The sequence below is a fragment of the Pongo pygmaeus genome, chromosome 5 (assembly GCF_028885625.2).
Source record: "Pongo pygmaeus isolate AG05252 chromosome 5, NHGRI_mPonPyg2-v2.0_pri, whole genome shotgun sequence".
In the NCBI taxonomy this organism is placed as follows: Eukaryota; Metazoa; Chordata; class Mammalia; order Primates; family Hominidae; genus Pongo; species Pongo pygmaeus.
Window position 1 is genome coordinate 131,901,553 of NC_072378.2, and position 12,964 is coordinate 131,914,516.

The window sequence follows — 12,964 nt, forward strand, 5'->3', positions numbered from 1 at the left end:
AAGTGGATTCAGAATGCCAGACACTGAATCCCGGCTTTTCTTCTACAACCTATGTTGGCAACGTCTCTGAGCTTCAGTTTCTTCATCAGTATAATGGCACCAATGATGAGACTTCACATAAAATTGGTATAAATATTAAATACGGTATTTTGAAACAGAACAGCATCTGACGTGGTAAAAACTCAATGTTAGCCATTTTATTTCTATACTTTGATTATGATATGATTCTACAATTATTTTCCTGTACACCGTATTTCAAAAATGGTAACCTCTCTGGGTTACCAATCAAGTAACTAATTTTTTAAAGGAATAATCAAAAAAGGAAGTTATATACTCTTTATTATATTATACCCTAAAGGTTTATGAAATGTGTCTCATGGATTAACCGTTTACCCTCATGTGTGAAATCTCAACTCAGGATGTTAGGGTTGGAAGGGATGTGACAGACGATCTTGCCAAGCCTGGCCCTTCTTCTACAAGGAGGTCTTCAGAGATCTGGAGGAGGAAAGTGCCTTGCCCTGAGTACGCTGAGCCAGAACAATAGGACTTCTTCTGTAGTTGTGAAACTTGTCAATTGTCTAAGTCAGGTTAATGTCATCTGGCTGGCTTTTTAAAAGGGTGTGAAGTAAGAACATGAGTAATTGTCACTTAATTAGAGACCTAGACTCAGAGGAATTATAGTTACTCCATGTATGAACAATTGCAAGACTGTTGACTATCATTCTTTGGTTTAGTGGGTGGAGCCAGCTGTCCTCATTAGAATAAAAGTTGTTTATTCAACCCAAGTATAAATGGAAAAAAAAGATGTGCCCTCTGTCACTGAGGGTTGACTGACTGGAGAGCTCAAGTGCAGCAAAGAGAAGTGTCAGAGCATGAGCGCCAAGTCCAGAACCATAGGGATTATTGGAGCTCCTTTCTCAAAGGGACAGGTAAGGAAAAAAGTCTTTCTTTGAATTCCTGGAATTCAGTTGAAAATTTTGGACTTCAAAATTTGTAAGGTGCTATTGTCTAGTTAGTTCAGTTTTCTGATACAATCTGGCCTGGAAATGCATATTTTAAAGTCCTCTCACCATTTTCCAACATTGTATAATTATAGTCACATATCCACTTACTTTTGTGGCTCGTGATCTCAGCCAAAGCTAAATTCATTTGAACCTACAGAATGTTTTCTCACATTTTTTAGGAGAAAATATTTTTCTTTGAATTGAAATGGACTCTTTCTGCATTGTAGGTACTCATTTAGGTTTAGTTGCTCTTGTTTTTGATGTTACTGTGTGTATGTAGAGGAAGAGAGAATTTTAAGAAATACATTTGTTTAGTTATGTAATTAATGCCTAGAAAAATTTAATAGTTTGGTGGTAACCTTCAGACTTCTTATAATTTGGATAACCTAAATATTATTGTTTCATGCAACTTTGTGAATAATTCATGTTATGTTAGGGTTTTAATGTTTCTATGAAACTGTTCATTCATGGACTAGGTAGAATCTTTTATGTGCCTCACTTGGAAGGGGAAAAAAAGAACAAAAAAAGAAAGAAAATCCTACTGCAGGCTGGCAACTCTAAAAGAATTTTAATGGATTTATGAAACTCCCAGACTTCCTTAGAGCCACCAGCTATGAATCCACACATGCCAGCAACATTTGAATACACTTTTCTTTCTGCCTGGGCACACTTATTCTAGTAAAGAGAATGTGATGACAGAACACCATAGACTTCAACACGCATCTGTGCTTAAAGAGGATAAAAAACAAAGAACAAAATCAAACAAGACAATGTGTGAGTTGAAACTGCTAAAGTTGATTTTCTCCAGGTTTCTCAGGATCTGGGCAGCGTTTTGCTTTCTCTTAATTTGGAACCCTTGCTGTGTACTCTGACTTTTTACTGCAAAACAAATTGAGAGAGGCCAGAGGTTAGAGGCCCAAACTGCATTTGGACTGTCAGTAAATACTACTTTGCTTCCCCTGGAAATCCTCCAAAAGTCTCTCCCAAACACAGGGACATTTTGCTGACACAGAAGTGTTCCTTTTAAAATCCACACTGTTCTCACCCACTCTTGAACAGGTTATAATAAATATATAATTTAAAAACCTCACAAAAGGGAAGCAAGTCTCCTTCTACCACCCTCCTCCCATTAAAACATGATAATGAGGATGGAGTTCATTGTCTCATGATTGTAAGGACTAAGAGAGAGAGATTTTTTACACTAAGTCATAGAGTAGAGAGGATAAAATGGCCAACATTTAAGTATTTGTCCTCACCTAAAGGAGGTACAAGTTTGACAAATAAGCAAAAGGAAAGGATTAGAGGGCAGATGACTAAAATGTTGAGTCTGAGAAAGGGCTTCATCCCTGTCTCACCTCGTTGAAAGGCTTGCAAGGCAGTGAACAAACAATAAGGTAGGTATTATTTTTACCTTACAGTTGGGTTAAAAAGAGGCTCAGAGAAGTTTGGTAATATGCTCAACGTCACACAGCCTTGACTGTATAAGTCCAGACAAGATAATCTGATTCCAATGCCTATGCCCTTGATTTGCACTGATGTCTCTTCAGACTATTCAACTCCAAAGGCGACCTTATACTTGTGGCCATTTAGGGATTGGGCCCAGCTTAGAAAGTCGGTGGAGCTGACAAAGCAATTTCCAAAGTCGGCAGATAGAGCAAGCAAGAGGAAAGCCCAATCACGAGAAGCCATTTGAATAAAACAAATAAAAAAAATTCTAGAAAATTTAATGGCTGTGTTATAGCAAATATAGTGTCAACTAAGAGGTCTATGAGCTTTGTTCTAAAATCTGAAAGGGAGAAGGGTAAAAAAGCCAATGAGTTTTATCAAACTGAGGATTGAGTATCTACTATATGTCAGCTCTACACTACAAAATATAGTGCCCCAAGTGTAAAGCAAGCTGGACTGAAATCAAACAATGAGGAAAATACAAAAACAGACACAAAACTAAAGGCAAAACATGAACCAAGCAGCACCCTATTGGGGTTGAAAGAAGGAGAAATTATGTTTACTTGATTGGGGAGAGGGAGGTGTGTCAAGCAAAAAGGGAGTAAAGAAGCAAAATGTGTCAGGCAGAGGATAGGGCGGATCCCTTGCTGCCAGGGACAGGAATTTGACATCAAGGATTTGCTTGGCGCCCAGGGCAAGTGTTCTGTTCCTTTGAATGGGGAAGAAATATTTGCTTACTTTGATGCCACAGCCCCAATCCTAAAGATAGACACACGTGTCTTTTAACACATTGTCTCATCTGACAACATGTAATAGTCTTCTGCATCTAAAAGCTCTGTTGGAAATTAAAATCAGAAAGATACAGAAAAGAACTGTGCCTTTGGACCTCCAATTGTTCAGGGGGCTGAGGAAGACTTGCCCCTTGGAGGAAGAGTGTTAGCTTCCCTAACGTCAAAACAGCAAGGGTAGAACTTCCCATCTACTGTGTAAGCAGGCCAAAACTTGAAATTACTGGGTTGGTCTTTGTTTGTAGTTTTCAGCTCCCAGGTGATGACTTTTTCTGTTGCCTGCTTTCTCTCCAAGAGCTCTAGCTTACTGATGTGAGTACATTTACGTAGGTCTCTTTCATGTCACACTCTTTCGATGCTTTTGCCCAATCGTTCTCTTGGTTTGCAGAGTTTCTCCATCACTCTGTCTTGTTTTCCTAACTACATACTTATGTCGCAAGACTCAGCTTAAACAGCATTTATTTCTTGCAGCCTTTACTGACACACCCTGTCCCCGATAGTGTTAAGGGCATCCTGTTTTTGTTACTAGGACATTTTATATCATCACTGAAGAAGCTATGTATTGTAACTGGGGTCAAATGCCCATATCTCCTATCAGCTTACGAGGGACTCTGAGTCAAAAGCCTTTTCATTATTGGATCTCATCTACCAGACTGCTTTTGCACAAACTACGTGTTCACTGTGTTGATAACACGGTTTGACGGGAAGAGGGGATGCAGGTTTTGGAATCCAAAGACCTGAATATGAACATAGGCTCTGCCACTTATTAGCTGTGTGCCAGTCTGAAAACCATATAACCTTTGTGATTCTAGTTCTTTCTGTTTGGCATAAAAGTCATTCAGTCTACCTTGCTGTGAAGATTAAAAGAGATGATGTAAATTCCTGGCTCTGTAGGAGCTCAAAAAATGATAGTTACAGTCCAACTGATTAAATAATGAAAAGGGTTCCTGCTGTGAGCATCTGATGGTCATGATAATGTCTGAAGTACTTTATTTTTTAATTGTTCAGCCACGAGAAGGGGTGGAAGAAGGCCCTACAGTATTGAGAAAGGCTGGTCTGCTTGAGAAACTTAAAGAACAAGGTAATTTTTAAGTTGAAAAATGATCAGCCTGATTTCTTCCCCACTCTGAAGGAAGGAGCAGGCCCCTGTGAACCTGGAGTGTGTCTGGAATATTTACACCAGAATTGCAGTACTGGCTAAAACCTGAGAAACACATCCTACAAAAGGAGCAGGGCATGGGGAGAATGCTCAGGAAGCATTGCTGGATGTACATCCTCACTCGGATATTTTGTCTTTCCAGCCAAACTATGGTATAAGATAAATTGCATGTGCAAGAACGGGGGTTGGGGTGGATGGTAGGGGAGCCGGGAGAACAGCAAATAGAAGGCAAGGTGCAGCAGGAAGTATGGTACTAGCAAGAGGACCCCTATTTGTGAAATAAAATAAAATAAAATAAAATAAAATAAAATAAAATAAAACAGTAATAATGATAATAACAACAGCGCCTAGTGTTTGCGCAGTGTGTATATATACATACATATACATAAGCATGCAAATGTAAATTTACATATATTTTTAAAGTATGGGCTCAGTTTTCTGTTATCTTTACATATAAGATTCTGATAAAGTGTTGGTCAGCATGTGGAGCAACTAGAACCCTCATATATTTCTGATGGGAATGCAAATGATACAGCCACTTTGAAAGTAGGTGGGCAGTTTCTCAGGTAAACATATATTCACATTTTGACCCAGCAGTTCTACTCCTGGGTGCAGAGAAGTATAACTACAAACATTCAAGTACAAATCTTTGGTGGATATGTTTCTACTTCTCTTGGGTAAGAGATTTGTACTTGAATGTTTGGGGGCAGCAATATTTATAATAACCAAAAAATGGAAACAGCAAAATGCCCATCAACTGGTAGATGGTTAAACAAAAAGTGTCACATCCATGCAATGAGATAGTACTCAACAATAAAAAGGAATGGACTGGCCGGGCACGGTGGCTGAGGCCTGTAATCCTAACACTTTGGGAAGCCAAGGTGGGCGGACTGTCTGAGCTCAGGAGTTCAAGACCAGCCTCGGCAACACAGTGAAACCCTGTCTCTAGTAAAAATACAAAAATTAGCTGGGTGTGGCGGCATGAGCCTGTAGTCCCAGCTACTTGGGAGGCTGAGGCAGGAGAACGGCTTGAACCCGGAGGCAGAGGTTGCAGTGAGCTGAGATTGCGCCACTGCACTCCAGCCTGGGCGACAGAGTGAGACTCCATCTCCAAAAAAAAAAAAAAAGAAAAAGGAATGGACTGCAGACACAGGCAAGAACATGGTAGATCTCAAAACCAGCATGATAAGACACGAAAGACTACACGTTGCATGGTTCCACTGATGCGACATTCTGGAAAGACAAAATCATAGCAAAAGAAAGCAGATCAGCAGTTCCTGGGGGTTGGGGGCAAGAATTACCTCTAAAGGGGCAGGATGGAATTCGAGGGAGAATGGAAGTGTTTTAAATCTTGATTGTGGTGGTGGTTTCAAGACTAGATTTTTTCAAACTCATTGACCTGCACACTTAAAATGAGTGAGTTTTAGTGAACAAGAATTACACTTCATAAATCTTTTAAAAAAAAAAGACAAATACAGACACCCAGTAGAGAACAGAATGCTTGGGAAAATGGACTTGTCCCTTAACTGACAAGCATAATTTGGTCACGTGTTGTATCAGGTGAAATTTCTTGGAGGCGTTACTAAATCAGATTCACACAGACATGTAACAAATACCATATTTAATGGCCAATTAGTTCAGAACACCAAACTGACACCATATCACAGTTTTACATGAGACTATCTACTTTTCAAGCCTAATTCAAGGCCTTTTAGGGAGCACACCCAGTCCTTAGGAATTTGGGGTTACTTGCAATTTTTCCTTACTAAAAAGAATAACTAAAAAGCTTTATTTCCTAAGCTTCCAAAGTGTTAGGCTCAGTGCTAAGCACATATTCACATATTCTTATTTATTTATAATAATACCACTATGAGGCAGGTTCAATGGATATTTTGTGTGTCTGTGTGTGTGTATCTCCAGATGAAAATACACCAGTGCTTTCTAAATTTTCTGAGAATACATATATATATCGATATATATGTATTTAATTATTATCAAAATGAAACATGCTTACTATAGAAAGGTAAAAATCACATAAGCAGAGAGAGACAGAGAGACAGAGACAGAGACAGTGACATTGCCTATTAAGCCCAAACCAGATTATCACTGTTATATTTTGGTGTCTAGTTTAACTGGATGGATTCAAGAAGTGCTCACTGAGAGCCCGGTATACAGCCGCACCAGTGTGTGGTACTGGTAACACGATGTCAAGCAAAAGCAGACATGGGTCTACCTTCCCGAGATTTACAGACCTTTCAGGTTTTTCCTTTGCTTATACTTGTGAATATATGCCTGTTTTATACAATTGAGATCATCCTACACAGACTGATTTATAATCTACTTCTTAATTTAGTAACTCAAAACTTTTAATTTTAGAGTGTGATGTGAAGGATTATGGGGACCTGCCCTTTGCTGACATCCCTAATGACAGTCCCTTTCAAATTGTGAAGAATCCAAGGTCTGTGGGAAAAGCAAGCGAGCAGCTGGCTGGCAAGGTGGCAGAAGTCAAGAAGAACGGAAGAATCAGCCTGGTGCTGGGCGGAGACCACAGGTCTTGTTGAATAACTGTGTCTATGGGAATCTGGCACAAAGGAAGTGTAACCAAGGCCATAAGAAGAGAGAAAATATAGAAATATAGACAGAAAACCATTGACATATTTTATATCAAATTTTCTGCCTTTAAAAAAATTTTATAGGTTACTAACTTTATTATAGAAACAGACTTAGCTCAATTTGAAGTCTTACAATATCTGTATTTTGACCTAGTACAGCAGAAAATGTATGAAATACGAATGGATTTCATCTAAATATTCATCACAAGCTTACATTTCTAAATAAGTATGTGAGGCAATTCATAGCTTATTTGTTCTTAATTGCCGATAATATATACAACTCATATAGGTCAACAATTTCAAAGAATGTGTTTTTCATTATAAAAGTAATGATCAAAACATTTTTGAAATCAGACACACACACAAGAAAAGAAAATGTGGTAATTGTACTTCTCTAGCAACCATTTCAACCGGAATTGAAAATCTGGCACATTTCTTTCATGGCATCTTTTTTTCCCTTGTACATGATGACTTTGTTTAACATGTGTGTTTGTGTGTGTGTGTGTGAGAGAGAGAGAGACAGATGTGTATGTTGTGTTCTCACTCTACAGCACAAATTTCCTTGTTGCTTCATGGGATGTGCATAAGCATCATAAGCATCAGTTTTTTAATTGCTACATGATTTTTCATCAAGGGGTTACATCACTATATATGTACATATTGTCGCATATTCAGGTTGCATTATAATTTTCACCATTACAAATAATGTGGCAAAGACCATTTTTGTGCATGAGCCTTTTTAAATATTTACTTCCAAGGCCTAGGATAATTTTACCAGAGAGGCCTAATTAGATCTAAAAGCAGAAACACTTCTATGGCTTTTGAGCAGTCAGTGACTTCAGGCCTCCTCAGCTTCCTCTTCTAAAGCCAAACTGTCACCAAGGCCTCTGTATCAAAACTGCAATTGGGAAACTGAGGCTCGCTTTCTTTTTTAAGTGGAGAAATTTGTTAAGTGGAAACTTTAAGAATGGCACATGGCAAAAGACAAGAAACCTGAAGGGAAAACAGACATCACACTGAATAATCCATACCTGAACATTAAGGCATGATTGCTTCCACTTTGAGAATATAAAAGCTCATGATTCTCTGAATGATACTTAAACATTCACAAATGGGAGAATACAGGCATTGTATAGTATTAGCTTGGTGCAAATTAATTGCAGTTTTTAAATGGCAAAACCACAATACTTTTGCACCAACCTAATAAATCCTAACTTTCAACTTCTGTGCAAGATATCATTTATGTCTTCCATTCCAGCAAAATGTCTGGAGCTTGAAGTATTTGGGATGAACTTTGTTCCTGGTTGAGTGGGTAACTAGATGCATTGAATAGAATGAGTGAACACACACCATACGCTGGCTGAATAACTTTTGAGTAAGAACATGTAAGAACTTCTGAGTGATGCTCTCAAATTATAAAAGAGCTGGATTTTAAGAAAAATTCTACGACTTTGTCATAATTCACATGAAAGAATTAAGTATTTACCAGGAGAGATGAGTGTGCAGAAAATGATCCAAATTTAACTCTGAGAATTGAACAGTGTCTCATGCTAAGGAATTTCTTGTGTGGCTAGTATTTTTATACTCATTTATTTTTTTGGCTAAGCTCTAATCATGGTTTTCTTACAAGGTGGGTTTTGGGAAAAAAATCACAATTTTTTTTAGTAATGCAATCGATGTAAATATAACTAGTTAGTAAGCGTTAAGTGTAAGTTATGCTTTCTCTATTGTTATAACTAATTGGCATCTCCAATTCAGAACCTATCAGAAATATCAGACACTGTGACTTAAAGGAAAACCAAGTGGGAGCATTAAGTGAGTGAATAATATGATGTATGTAGTGACACTGCAAACTTGATGTTCACACAAACTTTTTTCCCCAAAAGTTTGGCAATTGGAAGCATCTCTGGCCATGCCAGGGTCCACCCCGATCTCGGAGTCATCTGGGTGGATGCTCACACTGATATCAACACTCCACTGACAACCACAAGTGGAAACTTACATGGACAACCTGTATCTTTCCTCCTGAGGGAACTAAAAGGAAAGGTAAAAGACTGGTTGGTACTCTAGTGCAATAGAATACTTTTTAGTAGACACTCAGGAGGTGGAAGGGAAATGAGTCCATGTTATCTTATTCTTGGTGTAATCTCAAATCATTTTCTCTGCAGCCAATAAGCAAAGGGTTGGTTGATAAAAGGCAGTGAGGCTCTCTATCTCTGCCTTGTGAACTGACTTAATATATATTTTCTCTGCTAATCGTTAAACTATCCTTTTAGTAGGTGGGGCAGAGAGTAATCATTTATAAACAGGTCAGTGGAGGTTCAGAGGTTAACCAACTTGCTCAAGATATATGCCAAGTCTATAGTGAAGCAAGGGCTAGCACCAGGTCTCCTCATTCCTTCCTCTTTCCACTACATGCCACACAGTTCTGCATTCTTACTGAGTAGTCCTTCTATATCATAGAGCCTTTTCAAAAAAGAAATTTTAAAATTTCAGATACAATGGTTTATGAACTAATATATTTACTGGGAGAAGCACCTATCTAAATCATAAGAGAAAGAACTATCTCCCTGCTCCCTAGAAACTTCTTTTCTAAAAGATGGAAAATAAAATGTCAGATTAAGATTTAATATTACAGCTTATAACTTTGTTGATATGCCATAGTAAGTATATCAATAAGAACAGTTTTTATTGATATAACATTTGGTCCTCATGATGATACAAGAGGTTAAAACCTCCTTATGTTAAATGCTCAGAAAAAGTGTCTTTTGAACTAATGACCAAGGGATGGGTTTATAAACTTGCAAAGTATCTACCCAGTACATGGGAAAAACTAAACGTCCTGGAGGACAAAGCAGATATCATCATATTATCATGTGAAGAATAACCAAAGGACAGGTCACAAATTTCCCTCAGCTGCTCTAGGCCATCCTCTGGATTAAGGACTTACTGAGAAAGGGAAGTAAAGAAGGAAGCTACCAAAGTAATGGGAGCACAATCATTTCTTTATAGAGGAGCCCCGGGAAAGAAGGGCCCAGCAGGAATGGGGCACAAAGTGGGTAAATGCCAAGTGGTTCAAGGCAAAGTCAAGGCAATCAAGGGGAGGCACACATCCTCTTCTTAATTGTGTATTATTTTTACATGATTTCTTCTATATTTATATTCTAAATATAAGATATATGCAATCCAATAAGTGTCTTTACCTTTGAATGTAGGATTTGTTCAAGAGAATCATACATAACCAAGTGAAAACATTGTAATTTTAGATTCCCGATGTGCCAGGATTCTCCTGGGTGACTCCCTGCATATCTGCCAAGGATATTGTGTATATTGGCTTGAGAGATGTGGACCCTGGGGAACAGTAAGCTTATTCCTTGATGTGATTTGCCTTCATTTTTGTCCCTTTGTGTGCTAGATATGCTTTACTGACCAAATCTATGAGAGAAAATTAAACATCAAGACACACACACACACACATACACCCACACACATATATTTATATACATGTACATACATATGTATGTATCCAGGCAATTAAATCTCAATTGACTTGCTGTTAAAAATAAATACAAATAAAACTATATTGAGTTAGGTTCACAGAACCTAAATGTTTTATATATTTTACTATATTTATATTTCCCTTAAAAGGAGACAGGCAGGCACAGTCAGCCTTACTAATTATAATTATCTTAATTTCTCTTTTATAGCTACATTTTGAAAACTCTAGGCATTAAATACTTTTCAATGACTGAAGTGGACAGACTAGGAATTGGCAAGGTGATGGAAGAAACACTCAGCTATCTACTAGGAAGGTAGGATTCTTTTGTGTGTGCACACCTGTGTGTAACATAAAAGGTTGCTACTGACATTAACCAATGTAAGTTATTAATAAAGTCTTTACGTGAAATAATGGGTTGCTACTTTTTATAAAACAAGGTAACAGATTATTTATCTATGAAATGTGAAGCCATCAACCTTAAACTGAAATCCTTTCCCACTTTTTAAAAGAAAGAAAAGGCCAATTCATCTGAGTTTTGATGTTGACGGACTGGACCCATCTTTCACACCAGCTACTGGCACACCAGTCGTGGGAGGTCTGACATACAGAGAAGGTCTCTACATCACAGAAGAAATCTACAAAACAGGTAGTTAGCAATCTGAGGGAACAGAGAAGCAAGTGTACACTTGACTAATATATATTTATACCTCCTTGACCTGAAAACCAAGTCCCAGTTGACACTTTCAGAATGTCCATCAGTCACAAGATGCAATAACTAAAGTGTTTTCCATTGGTTACTACCTTTTTCTGTTAGTGGATAATCTTTCAAGTCTGTCTGTGCTAATTTCAAAATGTCAACTATTTTATAAATTACATTATTACAATTTGCTGTTGTAGGGCTACTCTCAGGATTAGATATAATGGAAGTGAATCCATTGCTGGGGAAGACACCAGAAGAAGTAACTCGAACAGTGAACACAGCAGTAGCAATAACCTTGGCTTGTTTCGGAGTTGCTCGGGAGGGTAATCACAAGCCTATTGACTACCTTAACCCACCTAAGTAAATGTGGAAACATCCGATATAAATCTCATAGCTAATGGCATAATTAGAAAGCTAATCATTTTCTTAAGCATAGAGTTATCCTCCTAAAGATTTGTTCTTTCAGAAAAATGTTTTTCCAATTAGTATACTCTACAAATTCCCTCTTGGTATAAAATTCAAGATGTGGAAATTCTAACTTTTTTGAAATTTAAAAGCTTATATTTTCTAACTTGGCAAAAGACTTATCCTTAGAAAGAGAAGCATACATTGATTTCCAATTAAAAATTTGCTGGCATTAAAAATAAGCACACTTACATAAGCCCCCACGCATAGAGTGGGACTCCTGGAATCAGGAGACAAAGCTACCCCATCTGGAAAGGTACTATGTGTCCATGTCATTCAAAAGATGTGATTTTTTTATAATAAACTCTTTATAACAAGATTATATTGTCTACATATTTCTAAATACGTGCAACACACACACACACACACACACACACACCCCACATTCATAAATACGTCCTGCTTAAAACTACTAAGCAGGACGTATTTATGAATTACAGGCTCATGCCCATAATCCCACTGCTTTGGGAGGCCAAGATGGGAGGATCTCTTGAGGCCACGAGCTTGAGACCAGCCTGGGCAACACAGCAAGACCCTGTCTCTAAAAAAATAAAATAAAATAAAATAATTAGCTGGGTGTGGTGGCACATGCCTGTAGTCCCAGTTACTCTGGAGGCTGAGGCAGGAGGATCACTCGATTTCAAGAGTTCAAAGCTGCAATGAGCTATGACTGCGCCACTGTATTCCAGCTTTGGCAACAGGTGAGACACTGTCTCTTAAAAACAAAAAAATTTAAAAAACAAAACATTTGAAAAGTCACAGTGAAATCATCATCCCCAAAACACTGTGAGGCCTTGAGGCTATTTAAACTCCCTGGCTCTGGTTTCTTCAACTGTAAAACGGGTAATAATAGGTTTGGGCAATCTCCAAGTTCATTGGGCTAGATGTCCACGTTTTACTTTTTCTAAACCTCAAACATGATTTTGGTTAATATTTTAAAAACATGGTTGCTATTCAAGTAGCCTTTTGGGAGGTGGAAGATATTCCTGGCTGGATGTGGTGGCTCACACCTGTAATCCCAGCACTTTGGGAGGACAAGGAGCTTGAGTCCAGGAGTTTGTGACCAGCCTGGCAACATGGCGAAACCCCATCTCTACAAAAAATACACACACACACACACTAGCTGGGCATGGTGGTGAACATCTGTAGTCCCAGCTACTCAGAAGGCTAAGGTGGGAGGACTGCTTGAGCCCAGGAGACAGAAGTTGCAGTGAGCTCAGATCACGCCACTGCACTCCAGCCTGGGCAACAGAATGAGACCCTGAAAAAAAAAAAACAAAAAAAACCATAT

At 38.2% G+C, this 12,964-nt stretch overlaps 1 protein-coding gene across 1 annotated transcript; it reads left to right on the forward strand.

Moving 5' to 3' along the window:
* Nucleotides 1–809: 809 nt before the first annotated feature.
* Nucleotides 810–11,992, forward strand: ARG1 (arginase 1). Its single transcript, XM_054491196.2, has 8 exons — nt 810–929; nt 4,247–4,319; nt 6,774–6,948; nt 8,896–9,055; nt 10,276–10,370; nt 10,717–10,821; nt 11,018–11,154; nt 11,406–11,992. Exons 1-8 carry the CDS (start codon nt 873–875, stop codon nt 11,570–11,572), a joined length of 969 nt encoding a protein of 322 aa, XP_054347171.1. The 5' UTR covers nt 810–872; the 3' UTR covers nt 11,573–11,992.
* Nucleotides 11,993–12,964: the final 972 nt, after the last annotated feature.